The following is a 27,423-nucleotide window of genomic DNA, read 5'->3' on the forward strand; positions in this document are numbered from 1 at the left end:
CAAGTTCTCAGGACATAACAAGATAAATGAGAAAGTTATAGCTGTCCCTGGGAGTAAAAAGACCAAGAACAAGTGGGGACTTAAATGAAAGTTCACAAGCCACCATTCAAAGATCTAATTCTTTTTTTTTTAAAATAAATTTTATTTATTTATTTTTGGCTTCATTGGGTCTTCATTGCTACACGCGGGCTTTCTCTAGTTGCGGTGAGTGGGGACTACTCTTCATTGCGGTGCGCGGGCTTCTCGTTGTGGTGGCTTCTCTTGTTGCGGAGCATGGGTTCTAGGCACATGGGCTCAGTAGCTGTGGCTCGAGGGCTCTAGAGCACAGGCTCAGTAGTTGTGGCACACGGGCTTGGTTGCGCCGCGGTATGTGGGATCTTCCTGGACCAGGGATCGAACCCATGTCCCCTGCATTGGCAGGCGGATTCTTAACCACTATGCCACCAGGGAAGCCCCCAAAGATCTAATTCTTACAAACATTTTTCTCCTGCCAATCTGAATCTAGAATGGAAGGAACACTGTGAAATTGTACCTTCCTCTCTCAACCAGGCACCACAGGTGGAGGTCCAGGAGAACTGACTTTGGTAAGAATTCTCACCCTTTATGGGCTTCTGCCAGCTTTCCCGGGATCCCATCAGCAGGCTCTAAAGCAAGTGGAGTGTCCCAGCAGGTGTCATCCTGGTCACCAGAAACTGTAGAGGAGGAAGAATAATTTTCCCTCTACCCTTATTATAAGGGTTGGCTGGGATCCCTTTTTCTCTAGGGCACCTCATAAGTGGATAAACTGTGGCTACTGTAGTACAAGGTTATCTTTGGTAAGGATAGCCTACTTGTTCACCCTTAAAACAAAATTTCATTCACCTGAGACCTCACACAGGACCAGCCCAGTTTAAGTCCAACCCAGTCTGACCCTGGACCCAGGCTGACTCCAACCAGTTTCTGGACCCAGTCTGGAAGAAGAAAGGCGCAACTAAAGTCTGACAGTTCATACTGCAAAAGCTTGTGGAGCTGGGGTGGGAGAGGGACTTACCCACACCTCCAGAGGCAGCTAGAAACCAGCAAGCCAAGGGGCTCAGCAGATACCTATCTCTGGCTGCTTGGGGTCTCCTTCCTTTGTTCCCTCTTCTGACACCAGAACTGTTAAAAGACAAACTGAGGCATATTAAAAATTTTAAGAGTTTGTTTGAACAAAAATGGATTCAAACCGGGCAGTGTCAAACTGGAAGATATTAGGAGCGCTCCACCAACGGGAGCTCAGGGAGAGGCTTTTATAGAGAGGGCAGAAGCGAAGCAAGGAAGTTATTAATGGGCCACAGCTTAATTCCTGACTGGCTGTTTGTGACTGGTCATCCTTGGGTTTCCATTTCATAACCCTGTTTTGATTTTGGTTTGCTAACATAGGCCAACTTGGCATTAGAGCCACCTTAGTGCGACGGCCTCCAGGTTTAATCAGCAACAGTTACCCAAAGGATTTTCTACTTGGTTTACTCTGATGCTTGCTTTTGGGTGGAGGGAGGGCCTAGGATGATGTCAAATTACAGTCTTTCCTCCTCCCCTCAGGAAGTAAAGTCCACTGGCAGGAGTGCCTAAATTGGCTCTAACCCTGGGCTCTCACAATGCTTGCTTGTTTTCACAGGGCAGAAGAATGAAAGGCCTTAGAAAAAGAGCAACATTCTGGAAAATTGTATAGTTTCTTTTTCTTCCCAGATTGTCTCAAGTCTGTGGAGGATTCCCTTGCTACACACCACATCAAAGGTAGGATGAAAATGGGACTGTGTGTTGGGGTTGGTCCTCTATAGTGTTTTGAACAACCGGCATCTCTCCCTGCGCGGCCTGCTCACCAGACAGACGGCCATACCACACGCCGTGCCGGCAGATTCTCCTTCCCAGGAAGAAAGAGCCTGCCTGCCTACCTGCCGGTGGCAAATAAAGAATACCGCCCTCTCTCTCAGAGTATCTACATTTTCTCTTTGCTTTTCCTCTCTCTATATATTTATTTTACTGAACCACTTGTGAGAAGGTAGCAGACTCTATGACACTTCACTCCTGAGCTTCTTAGCACACGCCTCCTAAGAACAAGCACATTCTTCGGCAGAACCACGAGACCACCATCACCCCTAAGAGATCTAACCTGGTCTGCTATACAGTCCTCATTCCAATTTCCCCAACGCAGCTCCTAAAGTCCTTTCCAACTTTTTTCTGGCCTGGGATCCATTCGAGGAACATGTTGTTGTCATGTCTATTTAGTCCATTAGAATATTTTCATTTTAGTAAGTGCTGTGAAAGGGAATTTCCAAACCTGAAGTTCCCCATCCCTTTTTTATTTCTCTAAAGTCAAGAGCTTACCCAGAGGATGGTGCACAGTTTGCCCTAGGATTTGGTTTGCAGACCTGGGGGGAGAATAGTGCAAGGAATGGCCACTCCACAATCAGTGAGGTCAGGCTTTGCGATCAACTCCTTTGCTATTCCTGCCTGAAGTGGACTGAGTGGTCATCTTTCAGAGGCCATTCAAACTGGTGGAAGAGAGATTTATGTGGTGGCTTTGATGTCCCTCACATCACAGCCTTTTGTTATCTTTTTCTCATTTCTCCCATGGTTCTGCCTGGATCATGATTATGGAATAAATGAGGATAAGGGGACAGTCTAGTGGGGTAGACTTTATATGTAACTAAGGACATACTCCAAGAGAACTGTCAGCTCCCTGTGGACTTCCAGGGGAAGCCAGGCAGCAGACCTCCACAAACATCCCCCAAATGGTACAAAGCCCTGCTTGTATTTTTGAGGTTGAGATCAGAGAGTCTATAAACTCCAGAGAGTCTGTAAACTTTAGAAATGAGGGGAAATCATCTAGTTTCAGAGGTGGGCTGAAAAAAAATTACAGTACAAGTGGTTTTATGCCACAGAGGAAATAAAAGTTAAGATCATTTTGTCAACTGAGTCAACTCTGTCTTGGATTCGTCACAGGAATCTTCTGCATTTAAAACAAACGAAGCATCATGCTGAAGAGGGAGGGGAAGGTCCGACCCTACACGAAATCCCTGGATGGAGGTTGGGGATGGATGGTTGTGTTTCATTTCTTCCTGGTAAGAATTTACTTTCCCCTTTGCTACTGCCTGAAAGAAGGCTCCCTGAGAAAGGCTCAGAGCAGACTAAGATCACTTATGAAATCCTTGACATTTGAATGGAAAGGGGGTTAGAGCAAGGCCAGGAACTGCCAATGAACCCAAGAGAAAGTTGAAAATGTCCTCCTTGAGTGAAAGCAGAAGCATTCCATCCTGTCTCCTACCCCTCCTTAAACCTACAGAGTGCTCCAGTTACTATCAGCAGCTCTGCCCTCGCTGCATGGCAATTAGGATTTGGGGACAATCGTACATTTAACCATCCCAGAAGTAGCACTGGAAACCACTAAAAAGTGCTTTTGCAGGGGTGCGTGGGGAGGGGGTTCCCCAGCTCAGCCCAGCATAGACATAACCCTGCTGGAAGCAACCTCCGTCTCTCCAAGGGGGCAGGGACTTTTCTTCTGTTCTGCCTGCTGTCCACTTCCCAACCCATCCCCGCCAACCATAACTTATGCTAGAGTTAGGCCCAATGTATATTTCTGACATGTCTGGAAAGGGAGAGAATGATGTGGATTCTGAAACTGGAGCCTGATTTTTCTCCTTCATCCATAAGCAGCTGGACTCCGCACTCTGTTTTTTAATTAACTTCTTTCCTTCATCCACCCAGAAGCTCTTGGGGTCGTTATGTGAGGCAGTGGTGATGTGACTCAGCATGTTCATTCTGATGGGACTGGTGAATCCCATCACAGTTATATCCCAAACCACCCTGAGAATGGCACCAGCTCCCCCATTCCTCTTAAGTGTTCCCAAGTAAGTTAACTTTGAGATGTATTCACAAAGACACCCTTCCCTCCTGATCCTCCTCCCCAGCCCAGCCCTACAGTAAGAAGCTCCCAGGGAAGGGGGTGCAGGTCCTGGTGACTACTAACTACCCTGAAGCCCACAGTGTAGAAATACCACACCCCCTCCCTTATGACAGAGAAGGGGAAAGGAGGGCAAGAAGTCCTCAGCCAGGATATACAAAATACAAAACTCCAAACCACAGGACTATTTGTTAAACATTAGCTTCATTACCAAAGAATGTGGAATCTCTTTTTTTTTCCTCCCAGAAGTGTTACTAAAAAGGAAACTAAGGGCACCCTAGGTCTGAGAGCCTTCCTGTGACTGGGCCACCTCCCCACATCACAGGCTTTGCAGAACTGGCATTGTTGGTGAGGATCTCTAATTCTCCCACCTTTCTCCCCAGTAACCACCTTTCCTTTTCCTGTATTATCCTCTGAGGATAGGAAGTTACTTGATCAATTTAGTTGCTGGTAAGAAAAGTTGTCTAACAACCAGATTAATAAACAATGTCCCACTTTTTTGGGTGTGATGCTACTTATAAAAGCACACACACAAAAAAAGCATTTTGGGTCCTCAAAATGTTAACAGTTAACTCAGGCCAATCACCCACAGTGGTAATGTGGGTACTTAAGATGACGATGCTTTTGTGTCTGCATAAGTTACAAGTCTACTTTTCAATAATAGATGAGCTCCTGAAAAGATGAGTGAAAAACCCAATAACATGTTCTTCAGGAGCTCCCTACTTTTTTAAAAAAAAATGACTCACATTCTAACTTACCATACTTTATAACTACATATTTGCATGATTGTTTTCTGTATTCAGCCTGTGTCCCAGGACTGAATGTTCCATGAGCACAGGGGCCAAGTCTGTTTGCTCACCACTGTAAGCCCTAGTAAATAGCCTGGAACACAGTAGGCACTCAATATATACCTGTTGACAGATGGGAGGATGGATGGATGGATGACGGGGTAAGCCCATGTACAGTGTCTGATATGGACTCTGGAACAGGACTGAAACCCATCAACCTTGGTCCAAAACACGAGATGAAATAGTATAATATAGATTTATCTAGTCTGCTTAGTTAACTAAGGGAATATCTGGACCTTGGGGAAAAGATTTTTAATAGCTCTGAGTCAAAACAGAAACAAAGTTGGAAGGTTACAAGTTAAGGGAGGGAGGCAGGGTGGCTAAAAAGGCTATGTCCTTGGCCTTCTTGATATACACAGTGGAAGGCACAGACCCAGTTATTAGAGACAAGTCATATCCACTTACAGCTGCTATGCCCAGACACCAAGGAAAGACCAGAGAGGAAAGGTGCTAAATTGGGGGGACCAGTAGCTAGCCAAACTCAGATGGCTAAGAACATAGAGGCCAGCATCGTGTAGATGCCAGCACAGAACCCATGTCCACAGAAAAAGAGGAAGTGTAATTTTACAGAATGACGCCTCATTGTCACATTCCCTGCTCATGAGAGGAGGCAATCACCGCCCTGTATTTTAAACTGAAAGAAACAAGTCTGGGTCATTTAAGGTTCATGTATATTCTCTAGCCTCATTTCCTGATAGGGGTGCCTTTAAGGCACGTTATGATTACAAAGTGCTTGATAAAATGCTTTTTCCATTTTTGAATATATAGCCCTGGTGTCCATAGCATTGTTCACTCTAAATAAGCAAAGTCTTGTAGCTTCTATCAAATCAGAATGGGAAAAAGTACATTAAGGGACTTCCTCCTCACCACCCCATCTTTTGCAACCTTGGAGCACCACCACTGATTCCTAGTCCCTTATTCCAAACAAAAAATAATACTTGTCTGAAGTAAGAGTCTAGCAGAGAGGATGGAGGGGAAGGCCTTGGTTATTTTATTCAGTAGGTAGAGGCTGAGGGAGGGAGGTTCCTAAGTGGAGGTAGGTCTCTGATTTGGGTGAGTGGGTGGATGGTACTAATCAAGAGAAATGAAAAGGAAGAGTAGGCATGGGATAAGAGAAAGATGAGTTTAGTTTTGGATAAGTTAACCTGAGTTAGAAAGATATGGTAGACATTAATATGAGTCTCGAGCTCTTGGGAGAGCAGAATGGTTACACAAGATAACAAAAACATAGTTAATAGTTTGAGTATTAAGTGCTAAGTATTACTTTACCAGAATTTTCTCAGTCTTCACAGTACTATGAGCTAGGTGACATTTACTTTTCCTCTACTTTATAAAAGAGGAAGCTTAACTTCCGTAGTTTGCCCAAGGTCACACCCCTAATAGGAAGCAGAGCCAGGATTCTGGCCGAGGCAGGCTGACTGCAGATGGAACACAGTATTCACAACTACACCATGAGTTCAAGGGTGGTAATTAAAACCTTGAGACTGAATGGTTGTCTATGGGGCAGGTATAAAGTGAGATGACTGCAGAACCACAGGGGAAAATATTTACCAGGTGAACAGAGAAAGAATCAGTGAAAAGGAACCCAGGATCTGTGGTCCTTCCACAATGCATAGCCAGCTTGACAGCAGAGAAAGTGGCCTTGAAACACAAGGCCACTGAAAAAAAGGAAAGGAAAGGGGCCACTAAGAAGCCCCTGGAGACAAGAGTGAGTACATGTGGCTCCTGGGCTTTGACTGACTGCAGAGCCTGGCTAGGCCTCCCTTCTAGTTCCCCTCAGACCCTTGCTCCTCACTGCCCCCCTTCTAATCAGAATTCCAAGAAACAAATGCTGGTACTCCACTGAAAGAAAACCTGACCTCAAAAGAGGAGCTCCGCCTAGTGGAAGGAATGAGGGTGGTGCGGGCAAAAGGGTTAGATGGGACAGAAAAAAAGGGTGGGGGCACATGACCCAACCGTAAGGTGACCATACATCCTCATTACCCTTGCTGTCCAGGCATCAATTAATAGCACTACTTTTCACTCTCAAAGAGCTTCAACTGGGTGATAAATTATTATGGTTGCCGTATTTATATACCAGGTGAGGGAGGGTACTCAGCTCAAAAGCAGAGTTAAAGCAAAGCTAACCTAAGGACTGACAGAACAATTCTTTTGGATCAACACACATCTCTCACAAAGGTAACTGGAATTAGCTGTTTTTAACAGATGCTACTGTAACAGGATGGTATAGTGGTTGATCTGGAGTCAGTCTATCTGGGTTCAAGTCTTAGCTCCAGCATCCCCAACTTGAGCAACTTTTAAGCTAAATCTCAATTTTCTGAATTTCTAATACAATATTGACACACCTATTCCATGCCTTTGTAATGAGAATTAAATGAGATGCCTTCATGTAAAGTGATTAGACACTCTAAGTGGACAACCCGCCCCTAAAATTTAAAATGTTACAAAGAGGAACTGGCAAACAAACTGGTAAAATACAGGTTACACAGAGAATCAGAGCCTCCAGCAGTTCCAACCTCCCCTGTAATGGCTTACTCACCACCTGACTTGGACTCTTTGGTCTGCTTTGATTTAGGTAAATGTATTCGTGATGGGGATGACCAAGACTTTTGCAATTTTCTTTGTGGTTTTTCAAGAAGAGTTTGAAGGCACCTCAGAGCAAACTGGTTGGATTGGATCCATCATGTCATCGCTTCGTTTTTCTGCAGGTATAAAGCCATCAATACGCTTGCTGTCCAAGGAAAAGGACCACCAAAGGGCAATTCCAAGAAGACTCACCTGTCAGTCAATCAAGACTGAAGCTTTGCTAAAACTCAGGTTCATTTATCAACATGTAAAGCTGAGAAAAGGACTTGCAGTGTTTAGCCTCCGCTTGACTTGGAAAAACTAGAAAAATTAGTGCTTAAACAAAGAAAGGTGAAGAATCCAACTATTTAATTCCATGATTCAATTTTCATGCCTTGTTTCTTTCAACAGTGTCTTAATATAGGTCCAGTGAGCCAGTCTCTCAACTGGAATGTCGACCATAAAGCTCTGACCATAAAGCTCTAAAAGACAGAACCAATTCCTCTTCCTTTAGCTCTAGTTGGAACTAGAACATGGTGTAGATAAATAATTGAACTTTGTTCTAGCCATAGGTCACTAGAGGCAACCTTTTTTTGCAGAGGTTTCATAATGCATTTTCAGCAAGCTTCCTTTCCAAACCTGCTTATTTACAATCTTTTCTTTAAAACAAACAAAAATCAACAAAACTTCTTCCTAAAAGCAAAATAGTGTGGGGCTGGGAATATTAAGAAACTCAATACAGACACCTTTTTGAAGGATACACAAATGTAGAGTCCTCTTATTTCCCTTCAGTTGCCCATTTAAACTGCACACCAGAAGATAAGGGATGCCAGAGCACATTTAACTAGCATTTGTTTCTTTTCCCAAGGTCCCCTAGTTGCTGTTACTTGTGACATAATTGGAGAGAAAACTGCCTCCATTCTTGGGGCTTTCCTTGTTACTGGTGGATATCTGATCAGCAGCTGGGCTACAAGCATTCCCTTTCTTTGTGTGACTATGGGATTTTTACCTGGTGAGTCCATTGTAAAAGTTAAGACTTAAAAAAAAAAATGGAACCAGGAACCTTCCCTTTTACTCTCCATGAGTTCAAAAGGCCTACTTATATTATCTCAGGTCCAGGAGAATATCTTGTCCAGTACCAAGCCACTTAATGTGAAAGTGATTCCAAGCTATTATGTTTTTCTTTTAGGTTTGGGTTCTGCTTTCTTGTACCAAGTCGCTGCTGTGGTCACTACCAAATACTTCAAAAAACGATTAGCTCTTTCTACAGCTATTGCCCGTTCAGGGATGGGACTGACATTTCTGTTAGCGCCTTTTACAAAAGTCCTGATAGATCTATATGACTGGACAGGTGAGTCATTCTAAGTTTCTGAACCATCAACTCTGTAAGATTTAATGTTGAGCCCTCTCTATGATGACTACAGAGGAAGTGAGCATGATTCTAAAGTAAAGTATTCTTCCTTGGAGAATATATGGCAAAAGAGACTCTGAACTACTTGCAGGCTTTGCCCGCCATGCAGGCAACTCAGAGTTCACCATAGAGTTCAAGTCTGAGGGGATGGAGGGCAATCTATGCGGCTGGGGAAACACACCTTTGCAGGGAAAGCGGTACTCCTGCGGAAACAAGGATCCTCTACTCAAAGCATTCTCTTCAAATTTTCTCTTTAAGAAAAAAATCTGCATTTAAAAAAGTGTCCTCCATCAGATTCACTAAAATAGACGGAAAAAAACTGAGTGAAAAGAGGATTATGTTCCTTAATACTTAATCTTTTATATACTGTCAACTATAAATTTTCACGAATAAAAACCATTCACTCCACAATTTTCTTCATACCTGAGATAAAACATTTGGATTAAAATAACCTCAAAGTATTGGGGAAAAAAATCTATGTATATGTACATATATGTGAATATATAAGCCTATTCCTATCTACAGAGCAGTTTTGTTGAACTTTTCCTTTCCTGATTAAAAAAACCACCAGTAGTCTCATGGTGAACAAGACCAGCTGACAAATCCATAAGACAGGATAGCAGAACCTACAGCTAATTCTATCTCTAGAAGCAACACACCCAAGTCACAGCTTTGGTCAGGACATGCTGAAGTCAAGCAACTACTCAGCTTCAAAGGCAACACTGGCATGTCTTCTTTCTAGGACATTTAAAACATCACGGGATGACAGGCTATCTCCTCTTCTAAGGCAGTTTCCAAATGATTCCCGTTACCTAATTCTGTATTTTCTGTACCTAAATCTACACCCTCCCTTCAGGATATTTAAAACACACTGTAATTTTCTAACATTTGAAATGACTTCCCCCCACCCCAAACCATTTTTTTCCTTTAGCACAAATAACTCTCCTTCCATGCCCCCTAGTGGCACAGCTTTCCCCTTTTCTATCTGCAAGGACTCCGTTTTCACAAGGATACAGCAGTGTGTATGGCTAACAGTTAAGTCAATGGATTTAAATGCTTTCAGCTAAATACAAGGACAAAGCAGTGTTTTCAGGAATTACTGCACTATGACTGAATATTTAGTGGTGGGGCCTCTTCTGAGCCTAAGCATACAGAGTATTGTGAAATGAGAGAGGTAATTTTTAGCTTAACTTCTCAATGTCTCTCTCCTGTTTAGGTGCCCTTATATTATTTGGAGCAATCACATTGCATTTGGTGCCTTCTAGTATGCTCTTGAGACCCACCCATATCAAAAGCGAGAGCAATTCCGATATTAAAGATAAAAGTAGCAGTTTTTCTGCAAGTGGTCCAGAGGCAGCATGTGGGACAGAAACATCATGCCGCAATGAGATACAAGAGTCTGCCATCAGGGACAATACTATGCAGGATGGACAACCTGGTATAAGTTTAACAGTCTCACAAAATCAAAATGAAGAGTTCAACAATGAACCTAACAGGAACAGACTCTTCCAAAAAACTGATGAAGAAAGTTATGGGAATAAGACTATTTTGTGGAGCTGCAAACAAAAACTCTTTGATTTTTCTCTTCTTAAGAATCCTTTTTTCTACATATTTACGTGGTCTTTTCTCCTCAGTCAGTTGGCATATTTCATCCCTACCTTTCACCTGGTAGCCAGAGCCAAAACACTGGGGATTAATATCATGGATGCCTCCTACCTCGTTTCTGTAGCTGGTAAGAAAGTCTACTTCAACCTCACCCTCAAAAGGAGAAATGAACTTAATTTCACAAAAATTTATTAAATTTAATTTTTAAAAAGCTTAAGAATAATAATTTTTTTTAAAAAGAGTTGTGGGAAGGCCAGAAAACCAAGTTTTTTGAGGCTGGTGGGAGCAGCAGGACTTTCCCTCCAACCTGTCACTGCATCTTGCACACAGGCTCTTCCCTACCAGACAGTGGACCCCAAAGCAAGTCTCATTTTCATGTCAGTATCTAAGTATTTGTTGGATACCGAACTTTAGAAAGCTGGTGCTCAGTGACAACAGCCATTTTAGCAAGCAAAAACAATCCTAGGTAGGCTGTACAGTGCAGTGGTTGAAAGGATTGGTTCTGGAGCTAGACTTTCCAGGTTCAAGTTTTTGCAGTGTATGACAGTGTGACCTTGGGCAAGATACTTGCCTTCTCTGTGTCTCAATTTCCTTGTAATATATGAATAATAGCATCTACTCTCAGAAGGTTATTAGGATTAAGCAAGTAATGCATGTAGAGTTCAGAATAGTACATGAACTACTGTAAGCATTCAATAATGTTCTAGTAGTATTTGTAACTAAGAATTTTTCCCTTTAACTCAAAGTAAGAGGATAAGCTAAATAAGCATACTAAGGCTAGTCATTAATGGGTAGGCTGATATTTAGAATGAAAAAAAATCATTTTAGTTGAGTACTTATAAAAATGTATGGAAACAGAATGCTTGATCTAGAAGATATGGATTCTTTCAACTGACAAAATAGGGAGTCTAAAAAAATGAAAATGAATGAAATGGAACTGGTTTGCTCTATCTGGAAATTCTCAGTAGCTCAACATTAACTTTTCTCTTGCTAATTTCTGGAAAAGCCTATTTACCAAGCCCTTGTAAAACTGACTGCACCCCATTTCCAACTGCTTCAGTCAAATAAAACTTGTGTACACAAGAAAAAGATACATAGCTAAACTGACTTTTTTTCCACTAAAGTGTCTGGTAGTATCAATTTAGATCAGATTAGGGCTTTACAGAAGGACCAAAGAACATAATAAAGTTTCAATATGTATCCTAGGAAATAACTGTAAAAATATAGAGATGGCAGTATGAATTTTTAATTCCTTTTTGTGGAGCAATTTATGTTTGAACCATAGGAGAATTTTAAGTATAAAACAACTGCAGCTCATGCTCCTCTTGGTGAAAATCTCTTTCAGTATTTAACTGCTACATTAACATATAATAGGATAAAGGATAAGAATGTTCTGTTATCATAAAACTAAGTGAAAAATATTATTCTTAAATTTTATTCAAGTTACACCATAGTTCCAGTGTTCAAGAGATGATGTCCCATTTCCAGACTTTCTACGTATTTTCAAGTTAAACATAATAGCCTTTGGAGAAGGACTTAATTACCAAAACCTCATACAATTATGAGTCTCAACATCTGTTTTTTTTCTTCACCATAAGACTTTATTATTTATACTCCAGTCGTCCACCATATGACTTCCCCAGGACACTAACCTGTGGGTTTACTAATCTTCAAGAAATCTCACTTCCTCACCACTTCAAGGGAGGCCTACTGAGCCCAGCATTCTCTATAACCTGGTATTCCCAGTTTGGTGGTATGAGTTTCCCAAACACAGTGAGAAAAAATACCTGGTGAGTCCTCTACCCACCTCTGAAGGAGTCTTTCTGGTATTTTATTGATGTGTCTGGAATAGGTAAGTAAATGACAGAATCTATTGATAAGACAAATGGAACCGTTTTTTTTCTCTTATGTCCCAGCCTCAGGATGAAGTCATATTACTTAGGAAAAGATGCCTTATGCATTTACAGTTTTCAAAGGGGCTAGGAAAATGGAATTAGGATTTCATAAGACCTTTTCAATATTGTTCCAGGTATCATTGAGACAGTCAGTCAGATTATCTCCGGATGGATTGCTGATCAAAACTGGATCAAGAAGTATCATTACCACAAGTCTTACCTCATCCTCTGTGGCATCACTAACCTGCTTGCTCCTTTTGCCACCACATTTCCACTACTTATGACCTATACCATCTTCTTTGCCATATTCTCCGGTGGTTACCTGGCATTGATACTTCCTGTACTGGTGAGTAGACGTACTCATTAATGTTCTTACACCATTTAGTAAAAGTGTTAACAATCACCTCCCCAAAAGAGAAAACATATTTTGTATTAATTTTATAATTAAAAACATACTCAGAAACCCTGTAGCTATATCTTATCCAGCTATTCATCTCACCTTGGGGGGGTGGGGCCAGGGGGGTGAGAGGACTATCCCCCCATGGGACGTGGGACAGGAAAGAAGAGCAAAATAGGGATCAGAAGGATTCCATTTTGCTTATCAGTCTCCCAGGTTAGACTTCTGTTCACTTCTTTCCTTCAGGTCCAGACATTTCTTTGGTTCTAAGACACATCTTGGAAGAGTTCCTTAAAAGAAAAAAGGGCTTCCTGACCAGCACTGGCTTCTCTTTTGTAGAGAGAAGTTCTATATACTTTAATAAGGACATTGTGTTTTTAACTCCTCTCCATCTTTACCCCAAATTGACATAAAGTCCTAGACCTGAACGGAACTGAGTTATACAAATACTTCTGGGTTTTTCTTGGAACCCCATGGGTTCTTAGAACTAGGCCCCCAGTGTGCTGCAACAAAATCCCCCGGAATCTTCTGACCTGATATCAATATTAGCATAAGTGCTGCAGGATCTTATATGAGGCTTAAGCAAAAATCAAACTTTCTAAAGCTGAAATCATCTCCTGTGATATCTGATTTCTTATAAACCAATGGTTGGTATTCAGCCATAGGTGGATTCAATAATACCACTGTCAGCTCCAACTGTAAATACCATTTCCTAACAGAGAAGAGCAGTGAGGTTCAGGGGAAAAAAGTATCCCTGAACCAATTAAAAGATTTTTAAAAAGAAACAAAAACCAACGTTCCTTACTAATAAAATGAAAATACTGTCTGCCTACTGAAATTACTATTCCCTATCTGCCTCAGCTCTTTCATAATATCAGGGTAAAATGCCATCCAAATCACCTCAGAAGTCAACTGTTCACAGTTTCAGATGACATACACAGTATTTGCCCCTCTGTAGGCAAAGGTCTCCACAGAATTTCACCCTCAATATGGCTAACATTGGATTCTAATCCCTGCAGGTTGATCTGTCTGGGAATTCTATGGTACACAGGTTCTTGGGGCTTGCCAGTTTCTTTGCTGGGATGGCTGTCCTTTCTGGACCACCTTTAGCAGGTAACAGCTTACCCACATTCTAAGTAAACTTGAAAAGCAATGAAACAAAATGCTGATCCATGATTAATGGTAACACGTAACGACGTTATCAGGTTAAAAGAAACTGATGATTATCTCTGCTGTTCCTATACCAACGCTCACAACTCCATCACTAATCCAGGAGACTCTCAGGGTTAATTCAACAGATGTGCACTAGGCAGATTCTTACATTCTCTTGGGAGTCTTAGAGCAGGGATTGTGTGTATATCTACTTCTCTGGGGAGACAATCCAGAGTTTTATCAGATGCCCAAAGACCTATGATGGTTAAAAACAAACAAAAGCTGTCTTGGATTAAGGCCAGAATCTGTAGAGAGGATATGTGGGGCCACTGGAGAACATTAAATACAAGTAGAGTAAAACTTGGGGGAGTTCTGTTTTTAAGTCAACTTTAAGACTGAAGCATTGTTTTACATTCACTTTTTACCTATTGGGACATTTTGTGCTTGCTGAACATTTAATCTAAGACTATTAAAAGACTGCCTACTCACACAAATTTCTTTAGGAAACAGACTTAAGCTTTAGTATCTTACACTATAGGTTCTCAATATAGTTGAATTACAAATTAGTACAGCATTTCCAATCATCCACAGAAAGGAATTCAGCCTAAAACTTACTTCTGCTTCCCTCAGTCCTGAAGACAGAAAAAGGGTCTGATCTTGTCCCACTATCATTTTTTTTAAACTAAGTTTTATAATGACATTAGATTTACACCTCTATGAACTTAAGACTTAAAGGCAAATATCAAAAGTATAAAAACTTAATAAAAGAAATTATTACTGAAGGTAAAACAATGTACCACTATCTGAGTTTCAATTTAGGTATACCTATCTAAAGGAAAAAATTACACAAATACACAACTAAGTCCTTATTTGCATTTATGAACACACCTCTTCCCATGAGCTCTAACTCAGCCAATACTTCGTAACTGGAAAACAGGCTAGAATTTTATAGCCCAGAATTGTTATACAGGGAGTGGTAAAAGACCAAGCACCAGAGATGGCTAGCAGAGCTACTCTATGGCTAGTATCCAGGTCAGTGAAATACAGAGTTCAAATACGGTTTGCTGATGAATTTTTTTCAATTTTGACCCTTCTTCACTGGCTGTCCTAATGATGCCTTGGAACTTTTCAAGCCTATTAGGCCAAAAGTGTAGGGAAGTAACAAATACCAGGGCACAGAATATCTTATTCAAATGATGAAGGCAAATAACAAAACTACAACATGTTTAGAGATAAATGTTTTTGTATACATTTAAAAATATTTAAAGAGTTCAATGTATGAGAAGACAAAGCAAGTTTTGTGAGGAGTATTACTTAAAAGGAAAAAGCTACAGATGTATGTGTGGGTCTTGAAACCAATTTGTTGGTCATGATCTTTAAAATTTTTTTTTTTTAATAAAAAAGGACCACGAGCAGATTAGAAATCAGAGTGCATCACTTTATTGTGAAACTTATTTCACACGCACACACACCTATGTAACAGAAAACATATGTGATGTAAAACACATTTCTTACTATTAGTGAGTCAAAAAAAAAAAGTTACAAGCCTTTTATTACCCAATGTCCATGATACCCTAGCACTGTATGTGAGGATAAAGACAGAGCTCATGGTAGAATTTTTACCTGCTAACTCTGAAAATGTTATTTAGGCAATCATAAATTTTTTAAGTTCTACAAAAAAGTCAAAGGAAGTGATAAGGCTATTGCTGAAAGCTTAAGTACAGGTTTTTAGTCTGAGAGTTGCTCAGAGTATCTTAAACAAGATTATGATAATAATATATAATTCAGTTAAGTTTCCTGCTCTGTACCACGGTTTCTCATTGACTACAATGTAGTGCTAGGCTTCTTGCTGAAGGGAGACTTCGGGAGAGCCCTTGCTGTAGGTCCTTGCTCTGTGAAGTGACAAGAGGGTTTTACAAAGGCCATTAGATTTGTTCCTAACTTCTGACTCCAGCAGCAACTACTAAAGAACATCAGAAATACTGAGCTACAGATCCACTCAACCCTCAACTGGTACAGGCAAGTTACGTTACTGTCTTTAGCTTTAACTAAATCAAAAGGCTTACTGGTTATAAAATATTAAATTCTAAACCAAACTTAGATCTTCCGAACTGTATGAGATCCTCATTTTTTACTTACCTAGACTTGTTATTACCAAATTACAAAAGGTGAAATTCCTATAAAAGATTACAGGCATTTAAAATAAGGAATCTAGCAAACAGTAAAATGTTTCACAATAATCCTCAGTCAAAAGACTAGTTAAAAATGGTACATGAATAATAATTTTCTCCTTCCTGTATGGAAATAAAGAAGAAAAACAAGTTAGTTCTATACAGCATATTTTAAAAATTCAAGGAAAGGGGAATATAAAGCATAGGAAACCCAAGGAATCATATAACCGAGATTTTTTAAAGTTACTTTTTACTTTAAAAAAATGTAAATAGAGCATATGGGCAAGAAAATTATTTATACATCTTTTGTAATGGTGATTATGATAAGAAATACAGTGGCAACAAAATTCTCCATCAGATCTTGGTTAAAATTGACAGGCATTGAAATAAATAATAGTTTAAAAATTATCCCCCGCCACTCCCCACAAGTGACCACCCTGCCCGCTCCACCCCACAGCTCTCCCTATTCCTGCCAATACTCAGCAACAAATTCAATTTTAGTTAATAATATGGCCTGCTTCAGACTGGACCAGTTTCGGGGTTTTTCTAGTTTCCTGACCTAGGTGGTCAGTAGACCCAAGGGTAGACCAAATGTCACTGTTCATCCAAACCCAAATGCTGTTTTTTGCTGGTAGATGGCATCCAGAACTATAGACTGACAGCAAGATGGAAGCCTTGGAAGGTTGTGGAAAAATAAAAAGTATTAATATTTTTAAAACTTAATATACATTTCTATTAGACCCCTGTTAACAAAAGTACACCTGCAGAAAGCAATCTAAATACAAAAATAGTGCCTTCGGCAAAAAAAACAAGTATACAGTCATATTCTCCCATGTACAAGACAGATATAAGTTACTTATGTTAAATTCCTAGTCCTGTACCTGAGGTATTTGACATATGAGCTCAAAATGCTAAGGGCTGTTCAGTTTCATTTAAAAATAAAACCACTTGGGCTTCCCTGGTGGTGCAGTGGTTGGGAGTCCGCCTGCCGATGCAGGGGACACGGGTTCGTGCCCTGGTCCGGGAAGATCCCACATGCCACGGAGCGGCTAGGCCCGTGAGCCACGGCCGCTGAGCCTGCGTGTCTGGAGCCTGTGCTCCGCAACGGGAGGGGCCACAACAGTGAGAGGCCCACGTACCGCAAACAAACAAACAAATAAACAAATAAAAATAAAACCACCAACAGCCCATATCAGCTGCCTATAAAACAAAACCACCGAATGTAGTTCCTCTCTCTTCCACATACACCCCCCTTTCCCAACTGATGAGTGCATATATTATGCTAATATTTATTTTAATATAAAAAATTTAAATCACAAATCTCTGAAAACTCCCTTAAAATGCCATATATAATTTTGTTTTTGTTTTCACCACCAAAAATTTATTTTCCATCCATACAGGTGATTTCCCTTATCCATTTAGCCCTCCCTCCTGCCCCTTCCCCTCTGATAACAACTACCCTATTCTCTGTATCTACATGTCTGTTTGGTTTGGTTTGTTCATTTATTTTGTTTTTGTTTGGTTCACAAATAATTATTTGATTGTAACTCAGTATTCATTCAATAATTATTAAGCAACTTATTAGCACAGAACTCTACTAGCTGCCACATGGACAAAGAGAAGACAAAATTATTTGTTCAATGTTCTTTCATACCTTATTGGATCATGGTATAGCATTCACTCTGTCAGCCACATACACTGCTTAACATTAGGACTTAGTCTAAAATGTCTAAAACTGAGAATTGTTAGAACCTGCATTCTTCTTCCACTTCATTAATTGAAAATTCGCTTGAGCCACTGTAACCCATGTCTCTATTTTCTTACCTTTAAATGAAGGCACCCTAAGCTTTGGTATAATAAAAATGACCTTAAAATATAGTAAAGCTTCACTCAATCAAGCAGATATTTCACAAAAATAATTTTTTTCAATAAATTCAAGGAGAGTTGTTTCTAATGCCAAATAATTATAAGTTGATTGTACTCCAGAATAAGCTAAAGGTAACTAGTTCCTAAAGAAGAAGTACATCTCTCTCTTGCTATTATTATTTTTTTTATTTTTTTTTCGGTACGTGGGCCTCTCACTGTTGTGGCCTCTCCCGTTGCGGAGCACAGGCTCTGGACGTGCAGGCTCAGTGGCCATGGCTCACAGGCCCAGCCGCTCTGCGGCATGTAGGATCTTCCCAGACCGGGGCATGAACCCACGTCCCCTGCATCGGCAGGCAGACTCTCAACCACTGCGCCACCAGGGAAGCCCTCTTGCTATTATTATTCAACCTCACAATTCATCAGAAACACCATGGGGCAAAACTGGTAATTTTGCATTAACTTTTTCCGAGTTTTTTTCTTTTTTATAAATTTATTTATGTAGTTTTATTTATTTTTGGCTGAGTGGGGTCTTCATTGCTGCACATGGGCTTTCTCTAGTTGCAGCAAGCAGGGGCTACTCTTAGTTGCAGTGCGTGGGTTTCTCGTTCTCTTATTGCGGAGCATGGGCTCTGGGCACGCGGGCTTCAGTAGTTGTGGCATGCGGGCACAGTAGTTGCGGCGCATGGGCTTAGTTGCTCCGCGGCATGAGGGATCTTCCAGGACCAGGGCTCGAACCCGTGTCCCCTGCATTGGCAGGTGGATTCTTAACCACTGCGCCACCAGGGAAGTCCTGCATTAACTCTTTATCTGCGTTTTTACAAGAAAAGACAATGGCTAAAATGGAAATTCATCCATCTAAGCTTGTCTCTCTGTCCCATGAACACAGACAAGTTCATCTCCTCATGAAATGACAGGTCATTTCCTATCTCTATTACATCCTCATTTCAGATACAATGTTAAACAGATATTCCACCCAGTCCTCACTCCACCTTTTATCAACCATGCCCTCTAGAGTTTTATCAGTCATCTTGGCCTATCAGTTGAGAATTTCTCTACGGCCTGAAATTTTATTTGGAAAACAAACACACAAGCAACTCAACCTTTGGTCTGCTATAAATCCATTTTGGAGATTGGGGATACGGGGGACAAGTGAGAAGGCAGAACAAAGTTCTCTGTCCTTTAAATCCTGAGAAATATATTATACCCTGAAGAGGCAAAAGGAAACAATGTAAATCATTTCTTTATCCAGTGGTTATTTTCCCCATAAGCAACAAAACCCACAGAATTTTACTTTGATACAGCATTCCTAGGATTAATGAATCCCTACAAAAGCATCAAAAATAAATTCCAAATAGCTCTCTATTGTGGTTTAAAAAGGAGAAGGGGGAGGTAGTCCTTTCCTTGCAAGGCCAAGGAATCAAGTTTCAAAATCCTAACACAGACCACAATCCTCTTAATAAAACTTACAACACAGAGACAATACTTATAGCACTACCAGTAAATCTTATGGCAAATTTCTATCATGAGGCCTTTAGAGAGCTCCTGTCTTAAAAGGCACTGAGGTTTATATTTGCTAAACCATGTTTCCCAAGATTTTTCCCTTCATGGTACATACAGGAAATATTTGTACAGCACACCCTAAGTAAAATGACAAGGCTGCTAACAGCCAGTGGGCAGCTCCAGTGACCCCAAGAATGTGAGAAGTTCATTGTCTCTGCACACCTTGGAAGTCTGCCACTATTCTACAGCCTAACAGCTAGAAGCTCTGGTTCAACACCGGCCAGTCACTTACAGAATCCTCAACAACTAATTTGAACTACCATCAAGGAACTTTGGAATTAACGGCCTTCTAGGGGTATTTCAAATCTTAACAAGATGACCAATAATAAACTTACAGTAGTAATCCTATTGAAAAGGATTCATAAATCAGCTAAAAATCAACTTCTGAGATATCAGATATGAATACTTTTTAGACAAGATGTTAAACTCATTTTTAAACGTGTATGGCTTAACCCATAAAATGATATAGAGTATCATTTTTAAAATGTTGACATTTAAAAAAATGAATTTAGATTCTATATTAAACATCAAACTTAGAAGATTATTCCAATCCCTTTTTTGTTGACTGTAAGAAAACTGGTCTGCAAAACTGTTTAAGGAAGCTGAGGCCTATCTTCTTAGTTGTTTTAAATTATCACAGGAAACATTATTAGATATTCCTACCCAGAACAAGGGTTACAGCTATAAAGAAGTAATTTGGACAACAACTTTATTGTATGTAAGAATCAACTGGGTGCCACCTAAGAGGAAGTACGCTTAGGAAGCCAATGAATTTGCACAATTAACATGCATCTTAAGTGAATCTGATGCAGGTAGTCTGGAGACACCAAGGAAATGCTTAGAGGGGACTTCAGCTTAGGAAGTCTGCACCAGTAGGCAGAGTACTCCTCAGAATGCTGGCTACATACAGTATTCCTTAGCATGGAGTGGAGGCTCAGATCCATTGCACGCTTTCCTGGACTGTGGCTGGTATTCTCTGCCACTCACAATGCTTTTGCTATGACCACAAAGAAACCCGGTCTTTTGAATGTCAACTTATACGTGTATTTCCATTTGAAAATGATTAGAATGCAGTGGTTTCTGAACTACCAACAATAACCCTGAAACTGTTTAGGGTTGAAAGTGCATTTGTATACATCTCGTGCTATTATAAAAAAAAGTACAAAGACCTAATAAAATCAGATCAAATATACAGTCTTCTTTTTTTTTTTTTTTTGGCTGCACCACGTGGCGTGTAGGATCTTAGCTCCCTGACCAGGGATCGAACCCGCGTTCCGTGCAGTGGAAGTGAGGAGTCCTAACCACAGGACTGCCAGCCAATTCCCTATACAGTCTTATTTTACTTTCAATGGTGGGGAAAGGCTAATTATTCCAACCAAACAGAGATGTTTCGTTAAAGCAGCAAAGCTATGAATTTAACTTACCTAGTAGCCACTTAAATTTAAGCTTGATTATGAAGCTAATATTTTCATAGAACAATTAATTAATAATAGTACAATATAGTCCTGCATCTTACATTTCACCTCATATTTGCTATTATAAATAACATCTTAAAACTAAATACTCAACTGCACATTATTATCGTATGGAATGGCAATTAGATCTTAGAGACAGAATTTTAAAATATACTAATCTCTCAATAATCAAGCATGAATGGGAGAAACAGATTTAAAACAAATTATTTCATTAAACTTTGCATTGGTTATTCCCTGGCAGTCCAGTGGTTAGGACTCAGCGCTCTCACTGCCAGGGGCCCAGGTACAATCCCTGGTTGGGGAACTAAGATTCTGCAAGCTGTGCGACACGACATAAATAAATAAATAAATAAATAAAAACTTTGCATGGAAATACATGGAAACAGTTCTAAAGCATGCTAAGTAATTCCCTGCCCTGGTAAGAAAATACACTAAATATATCTTAATCTTTCACATTTCAGAAACAACATTCTGACTTTAAATGTATGTGAAATGAAAGGCTTATAAGCAGTTTTCTCTTAAACTGTTTTAGTCCCTCCAGGATTTATAAAACAACTCAGTTTCACTATTTTTAGCTTTACCCTCCTGACCTTTTAGCAGCACTATCTACCTCCCTCTCCAAGAATTTGTAGTCTTTTCCTAGAGTGTTACTTCAAATACCCCTGTCTTACAATTCACAGGTTATATATAAACTGGTAAATTGCTATACTAAGGGACGAAAGCAAGAATGACAAAGGATAAGAGGCGGTGCTGCTGCTTTCCACAGTTCCTCCTTCATAGAAATTTCTAGAAAAACTGACAGATTGGTCAACCGTTTCTTAGATATCTAAAGGTCAATCAACATAATACAAAGACTTGTCCCAGTCGGTTTCACTATTTTGCTTAACTCCAAGAAACATTTAATTGAGGTCACTGATCAAACAGTAAAAGCAAGTTAAAGTTAGCTGAATTTAAATAAAACATTCCATTCATTCATTACATTAAGAAAAGGAAACAAAAAGCTAATGAAGCAAACAAACAAAAATTGAAAGTCTCTATCAGAGCCAAGTGAGAGAATAAAAAGGAGAGGAGATAGAGACACACAATCAGACAAAAAAAAAAAAAAAAAGGGGTATACTCTACACATCCAGTGAGAAATCATGTTCCAAGACATAAGTGAAAATCAAAAGATACAATGTAAGCTCCATGCAGACAGATATTTTCATCCATTTTTGTCCATGGGTTTATCCCTAGTAACCAGAACTGTGCTGGCATAGAGTACCAAAATTTTTTGAATAAATGATCAGAGTAACATCCTTGACTTAAGGTTTTTCAAGATTTTAATATAAAAACTTATAAAAGCCATATTGTAAGTTTGCATCTACAAACATAATATGCATACAATAATCTAGAAAAGACTGTGACTCTCCGAGAGGTCCTGAGACCTTTTTAGGGAGCCTGAGGTCAAAACTATTTTCATAATAATATTGAGACATTATTTGCCTTTTTCACAGGGTTGACTTTTGCAATAACGTATAAACATTGGTGCCTTGCACAAATATTCTTTGCCACCACAAACTCACACCTTTTTTTTAAAAAAAGCGTTTCACCTAAGAAGTTCTAGTATGTGCCATTAGCCAAATGATTTTGAGGACCCTCCCAATTCTTGCTTTTAAAAGAGCACTTTGAGATTTCAGGGGGAATTATCGTCATTGTTTAACCCACTTGGCCAAGTAAGTCAGTTCCTTTTCATTTGTTCTCATAACCTCCTGAACCATCCATCCCCTCACAGCCTTTATCGCAGGTGTAACTTATGTGGTTAATACCAAATCCCCACTAAACTATATGGTCTATGAGGGCAGGGACCATGTCTGTTTTGGCTCATTATCATATCCTCAACACCCAGCACGTTGCTGGGAACACAGTAAGAATTCAAATGTCTGTTCAGTGAAGGAAAAAAAGATAATAATCAGTTCTCACTTTTTTCTTTGGAAAATAGTAATTCACAATACTTTTCTTCATAAGAATAGTGGTCTTCTAATAAAATTCATTGTAAAATGAAATGGTACGTGTTCCTAATTTTCTCCAACTTCCATTACAAGACTGGAGATGGGCTCTGGGTTCACGATTACTTTTAACCCAACGTTTAAACCCCTAACTCACATGGAATTGATTTAACTTCATCAATAGAAAATAAGACAGGTAAGCAGCTTGACTAACTTTCTAATGGGTCACAATACAGACTAGTAAGTACAGGAGGCTCCTTCCTTCAAGGAACGGTTCATGGCTGGGAACTACTAATGGAAAGGTTTGCATCACTAACAGGAATCCTTCCTTCCGTATAGGCTGGTTATATGATTATACCCAGACATACACCGGCTCCTTCTACCTCTCGGGCATATGCTATCTCCTCTCTTCAGTTTCCCTTTTCCTTGTACCATTGGCTGAGAGATGGAAAAACAGTCTGACCAGAAAGAGAGAGGACTGCAATCAAGTGAGAGCTTAACAAAAGAAAGTCTAAACTAAAAGTCACTGGAAACAAAAGCATGGAAGAAAAGTACCCGCATTTGTAAACTAAGAAGGTGAACCACATAATTTTTTAAGGTTCCTTTTTGCTTTAGCACTCTGAAGAATGTCTAACTGGTGGTAAGAAAAGAGTAATAGCAACTTAAATTAAACTCTGTTAGTATTTAATCAAATAGGCTAAAATTTTAATCAGTTGAAGCAGTTACTTTAGATATTAAATGAAAATCAGAATGTACCGTAATAATAAATTAACCAAACTCTCAGCTGTGCCATGGTAATTCAGTCGCAAAAATATGTAAAGACAGAAAACCATTTTCCTTCATATAAAGCAGTATTAAACAGAGCCATTGAACTCTGGAATGTGAATGAACATTGAAACATTGTTTAGTGACTGGAAGAGTATACAGCCCCCAAATAGTTTATCTTTGCTTCTTAACTAGAGGTAATCTTTGTTTTCTTTCATTATTTTGTTTCTTAAATTTTCTATAACAAACATGTATTGCTATGTAATAAAAAAATAAATAAGGACTGCTAAAAAAAGAAAAAACCCCACAAACAACAAACCTTTATTGCAAGATCATTTGAATAGTATTCCTACTCATCCAAACAATGTTACTTTTTCACTATATCTAATTATCTGGAATGTTCAAGCTAATATCTAAACATATCTTCAGAACAAGTTTTATATGAAAGTTGAATAGGTGGCTCTTAACGGGAGATAAACCAAAAGATGTTTCTTAAATATGGAATAATTATGTTAACTAATTAATGTCACTTAGACTAAGCAACTACATGTGGATAGAGAGCTCTTCATTATCTGGGTGATTTTAAAAAGAAAAAAAGACCACCCTAGAGTTCTCTGCAATACCAACCTCCTCTAGAATCTCCTTCAGAATGGTCCTCAAGACTATTATTACTATTATTATTCCATCTTTCCATTCCTCTCTGCTTTGAAATATCTATTAATTCCCTATAGAGAAAAATCCTAAACTGAAAGCCTGGTTTTAGCTCCAAAATGCCACACCCTCTCACTCTCTACGTGTGCCTTTGTACAAGCTGTGCCACCAGTTACAATCCCAATGGCTTGCCATTCTCCACCAGGCACGGTCTCACTTATCCTTCACAATCTGACTCACCAAAAGCCTCTGGAAAACCTCCCCCAGCATTGTCAGTCTCTCCTCTGTAATCTCATCTAACTTTTTTTTTAATTAATTAATTTATTTTTGGCTGCATTGGGTCTTCATTTCTGTGCGTGGGCTTTCTCTAGCTGTGGCAAGCGGGGGCCACTCTTCATAGCGGTGTGCGGGCCTCTCACTATCGAGGCCTCTCTTGGTGCGGAGCACAAGCTCCAGACGCGCAGGCTCAGTAGTTGTGGCTCACGGGACTAGTTGCTCCGCGGCCTGTGGGATCCTCCCAGACCAGGGCTCGAACCCGTGTCTCCTGCATTAACAGGCAGATTCTCAACCACTGCGCCACCAGGGAAGCCCTAACTTTTTTTTTTTCATCTTTATTGGAGTATAATTGCTTTACAATGGTGTGTTAGTTTCTGCTCTATAACAAAGTGAATCAGTTATACATATACATATGTTCCCATATCTCTTCCCTCTTGCGTCTCCCTCCCTCCCACCCTCCCTATCCCACCCCTCCAGGCTGTCACAAAGCACCAAGCTGATCTCCCTGTGCTATGCGGCTGCTTCCCACTAGCTATCTCTTTTACGTTTGGTAGTGTATATATGTCCATGCCTCTCTCTCGCTTTGTCGCAGCTTACCCTTTCCCCATCTAACTTTTAACAGAGCACTATATATGAGCTGACAGGTCAATCTTTTCCATCAGTTTGCAAGATCAACAAGATGGATCTATTTCCCAAGGGCCAGCACCAATTCTGGAACCAAATTAATCTGGGTTCAAATCTGGGTTATCTTAAAAACTGCAGTCGGTCCTATTTAAAATGTATAGGTTTTACACTTAAATGTAAATGTCTAACATTCTTTTTACATTTCAGATGTAAGACAATATGAATAGAGCAGAAACAGTACCGCCTCACACAAACAGCAAAAATAATAATAAATCCAAGCTCTGCTACCTGTTACTATGTAACCTCGTGAAAGTTAGCCTCTGAGTCCCAATTTCCTCCTCTGTAAAATGAGGATTCCACCAGGCTACCTCACAGCTATACTATGAGGATTAAATGAAAACATACTTGTACCAAGCAAAATACCCTTCATACACAGTAGCTGATAATTTCCTTTCTTCTTCTTTCTACATCAAAGCACAAGATTAAGAAAATCAATGATTTACTAGGAACCACTCTATCCGTCCCCCCTTCCCTCTTGAGCAATAACTGTTCTCAAAAGACGTTAACTACCTAGGGCAACTAGATTCTTTCCTCCTATGAAAGCAAACTATACATTTTAAGCAGAACCAACTACAGGGAGTTCCCTGGTGGCCTAGTGCTTAGCATTCAGGGCTTTCACTGCCATGGGCGGGGTTCAATCCCTAGTTGGGGAACTGAGATCCTGCAAGCCGCGCGGCCAAAAAAAAATAAAATAAAATAACCCACAAAACAGTAAAAGTAGAACCAACTAAAGAACTCCAAGTTGAATTCTGATTTACATAGGCTTTATGACTCTTACACAACAGGGCAGTTCTTCATCCTACTCCATGCTAACAGCCCCTCTAAACCTGGGCGGTGTGGATCAAGAAAGACTGACTCCCTAGACTACAGGAAGCTAAAGACTTCATAACTAATGTATTCACTACATTAACAATTAACTTTAAATGTTCCTATTCATTTACTCCTGCCCTTGAACAATATTATAAGATGTTAACACATTTCTAAGTAACCATAATCTACAAATACTATCTCGGACAGATATAGGGTTTCAAGAAAAGCAAGAGTACACTGATTTTCTATCTCCTTCCCCCTCAAGATATCCCATGGGACAAAGGGGAAACAAAGAGGCTTAGCATGTGTCTGGAGAAGTAGGCTGGTGAAGAACTTTATTTCAACATCTAATACATACTAGTCACTGAGGCAGACACATTTTTATATTTAATCTTAATTTAATATTCACAAACTTTGGAAGAAAATACTATGATGACTATTTTACAAATGAATAAACTTAAGGTCAAAGTAATTAAACACCCAGTAAGTAGAGGAGTCATAACTCAAACTCAAACTGACAAAAAACCCTACACTTTCCCCTTCAGACAACCCTGGCTGCTTAGCAGTGTCACAAGATTACGAAGCTAATTTAATTGTAAGCAGTTATCTTATAATAAATTTGTTCTAACTCAAATTGGCATAAACTTTTAATATCTAGACTGAAATGAAAATGAGGATGCAAAATACCTAAGAACCAAAACAAACAAATTAAAGCCACAAAACACATCTGCTACAATGCAATAATAATGTAGTTGTTAAAGATAATGAACTTTTTTAGGTCTTCCAATATTCACCAACCCTGACCAAAGAAGGTAATGCCTAAGTATGTGCCACTTATAATTCCTCAATACTAAAATATTAGTTGAAATGTTTATAAAGTATATAAAGTATTATCTATAAATATACATATTTAGTAGAGCATAACCTGAACATAAAAGTTCAATAATACTTTCTTCACAGTTACTTGCTGAGATATTTAAAACTATTAAGATACAATTTCTTGCTGTTCTTACTCTAAGAAAATGTCATACCACCACTGTAAAAGGAATTTTCTATATACGTTGTTCAGGAAATACTATTTCTGATACTAAAACTCTACCCACACAGAGCAACTAAGCCCGTGTGCCCCAACTACTGAGCCTGCTCTCTAGAGCCCGTGAGCCACAACTACTGAGCCCACGCACCACAACTACTGAAGCCTGCACGCCTAGAGCCAGTGCTCCGCAACAACAGAAGCCACCGCAATGAGAAGCCCACGCACAATGAAGAGTAGCCCCGGCTTGCGGCAACTAGAGAAAGCCTGCGCGCAGCAATGAAGACCCAATACAGCCAAAAATAAATAAAATAAATAAATTTATAAATAAATAAATAAATAAAACTCCACC

General features: G+C 39.7%; 1 protein-coding gene and 1 long non-coding RNA gene across 8 annotated transcripts in view; one reads left to right on the top strand and one right to left on the bottom strand.

Moving 5' to 3' along the window:
* Positions 1-10,313, bottom strand: part of LOC132514538 (uncharacterized) — a 36,610-nt gene extending 26,297 nt beyond the window's left edge. Inside the window, exons 1-2 of one of the 3 annotated variants that reach the window (XR_009538845.1) lie at positions 8,928-10,313; positions 7,310-7,472 (exon numbers count right to left, since the gene is read on the bottom strand). This is a non-coding gene — a long non-coding RNA (uncharacterized LOC132514538). Of the gene's footprint in view, positions 1-7,309; positions 7,886-8,927 lie in introns of those variants that run through there. The other 2 variants (XR_009538844.1, XR_009538846.1) reach the window with 2 other exon arrangements.
* On the top strand, positions 1,434-27,407 carry SLC16A4 (solute carrier family 16 member 4). 5 transcript variants are annotated; one of them, XR_009538840.1, is made up of 10 exons: positions 1,434-1,755; positions 2,965-3,083; positions 7,346-7,478; positions 8,204-8,347; positions 8,525-8,686; positions 9,963-10,478; positions 12,381-12,592; positions 13,663-13,756; positions 23,192-23,428; positions 27,146-27,407. XR_009538840.1 is itself a non-coding variant. In XM_060139391.1 (9 exons), the coding sequence occupies exons 2-9, from the start codon at positions 2,997-2,999 to the stop codon at positions 27,187-27,189; spliced, it is 1,392 nt and encodes a 463-aa protein (XP_059995374.1). In that variant the 5' UTR covers positions 1,434-1,755; positions 2,965-2,996; the 3' UTR covers positions 27,190-27,407. The 5 variants fall into 5 exon arrangements, 1 of the variants encoding a protein (XP_059995374.1); XR_009538841.1 differs by lacking the exon at positions 1,434-1,755 and adding an exon at positions 3,727-3,869 and having other exon boundaries at positions 2,963-3,083; XR_009538842.1 differs by lacking the exon at positions 8,204-8,347.
* Positions 27,408-27,423: the final 16 nt, after the last annotated feature.

The sequence above is a fragment of the Lagenorhynchus albirostris genome, chromosome 2 (assembly GCF_949774975.1).
Source record: "Lagenorhynchus albirostris chromosome 2, mLagAlb1.1, whole genome shotgun sequence".
NCBI classification, from domain to species: Eukaryota; Metazoa; Chordata; class Mammalia; order Artiodactyla; family Delphinidae; genus Lagenorhynchus; species Lagenorhynchus albirostris.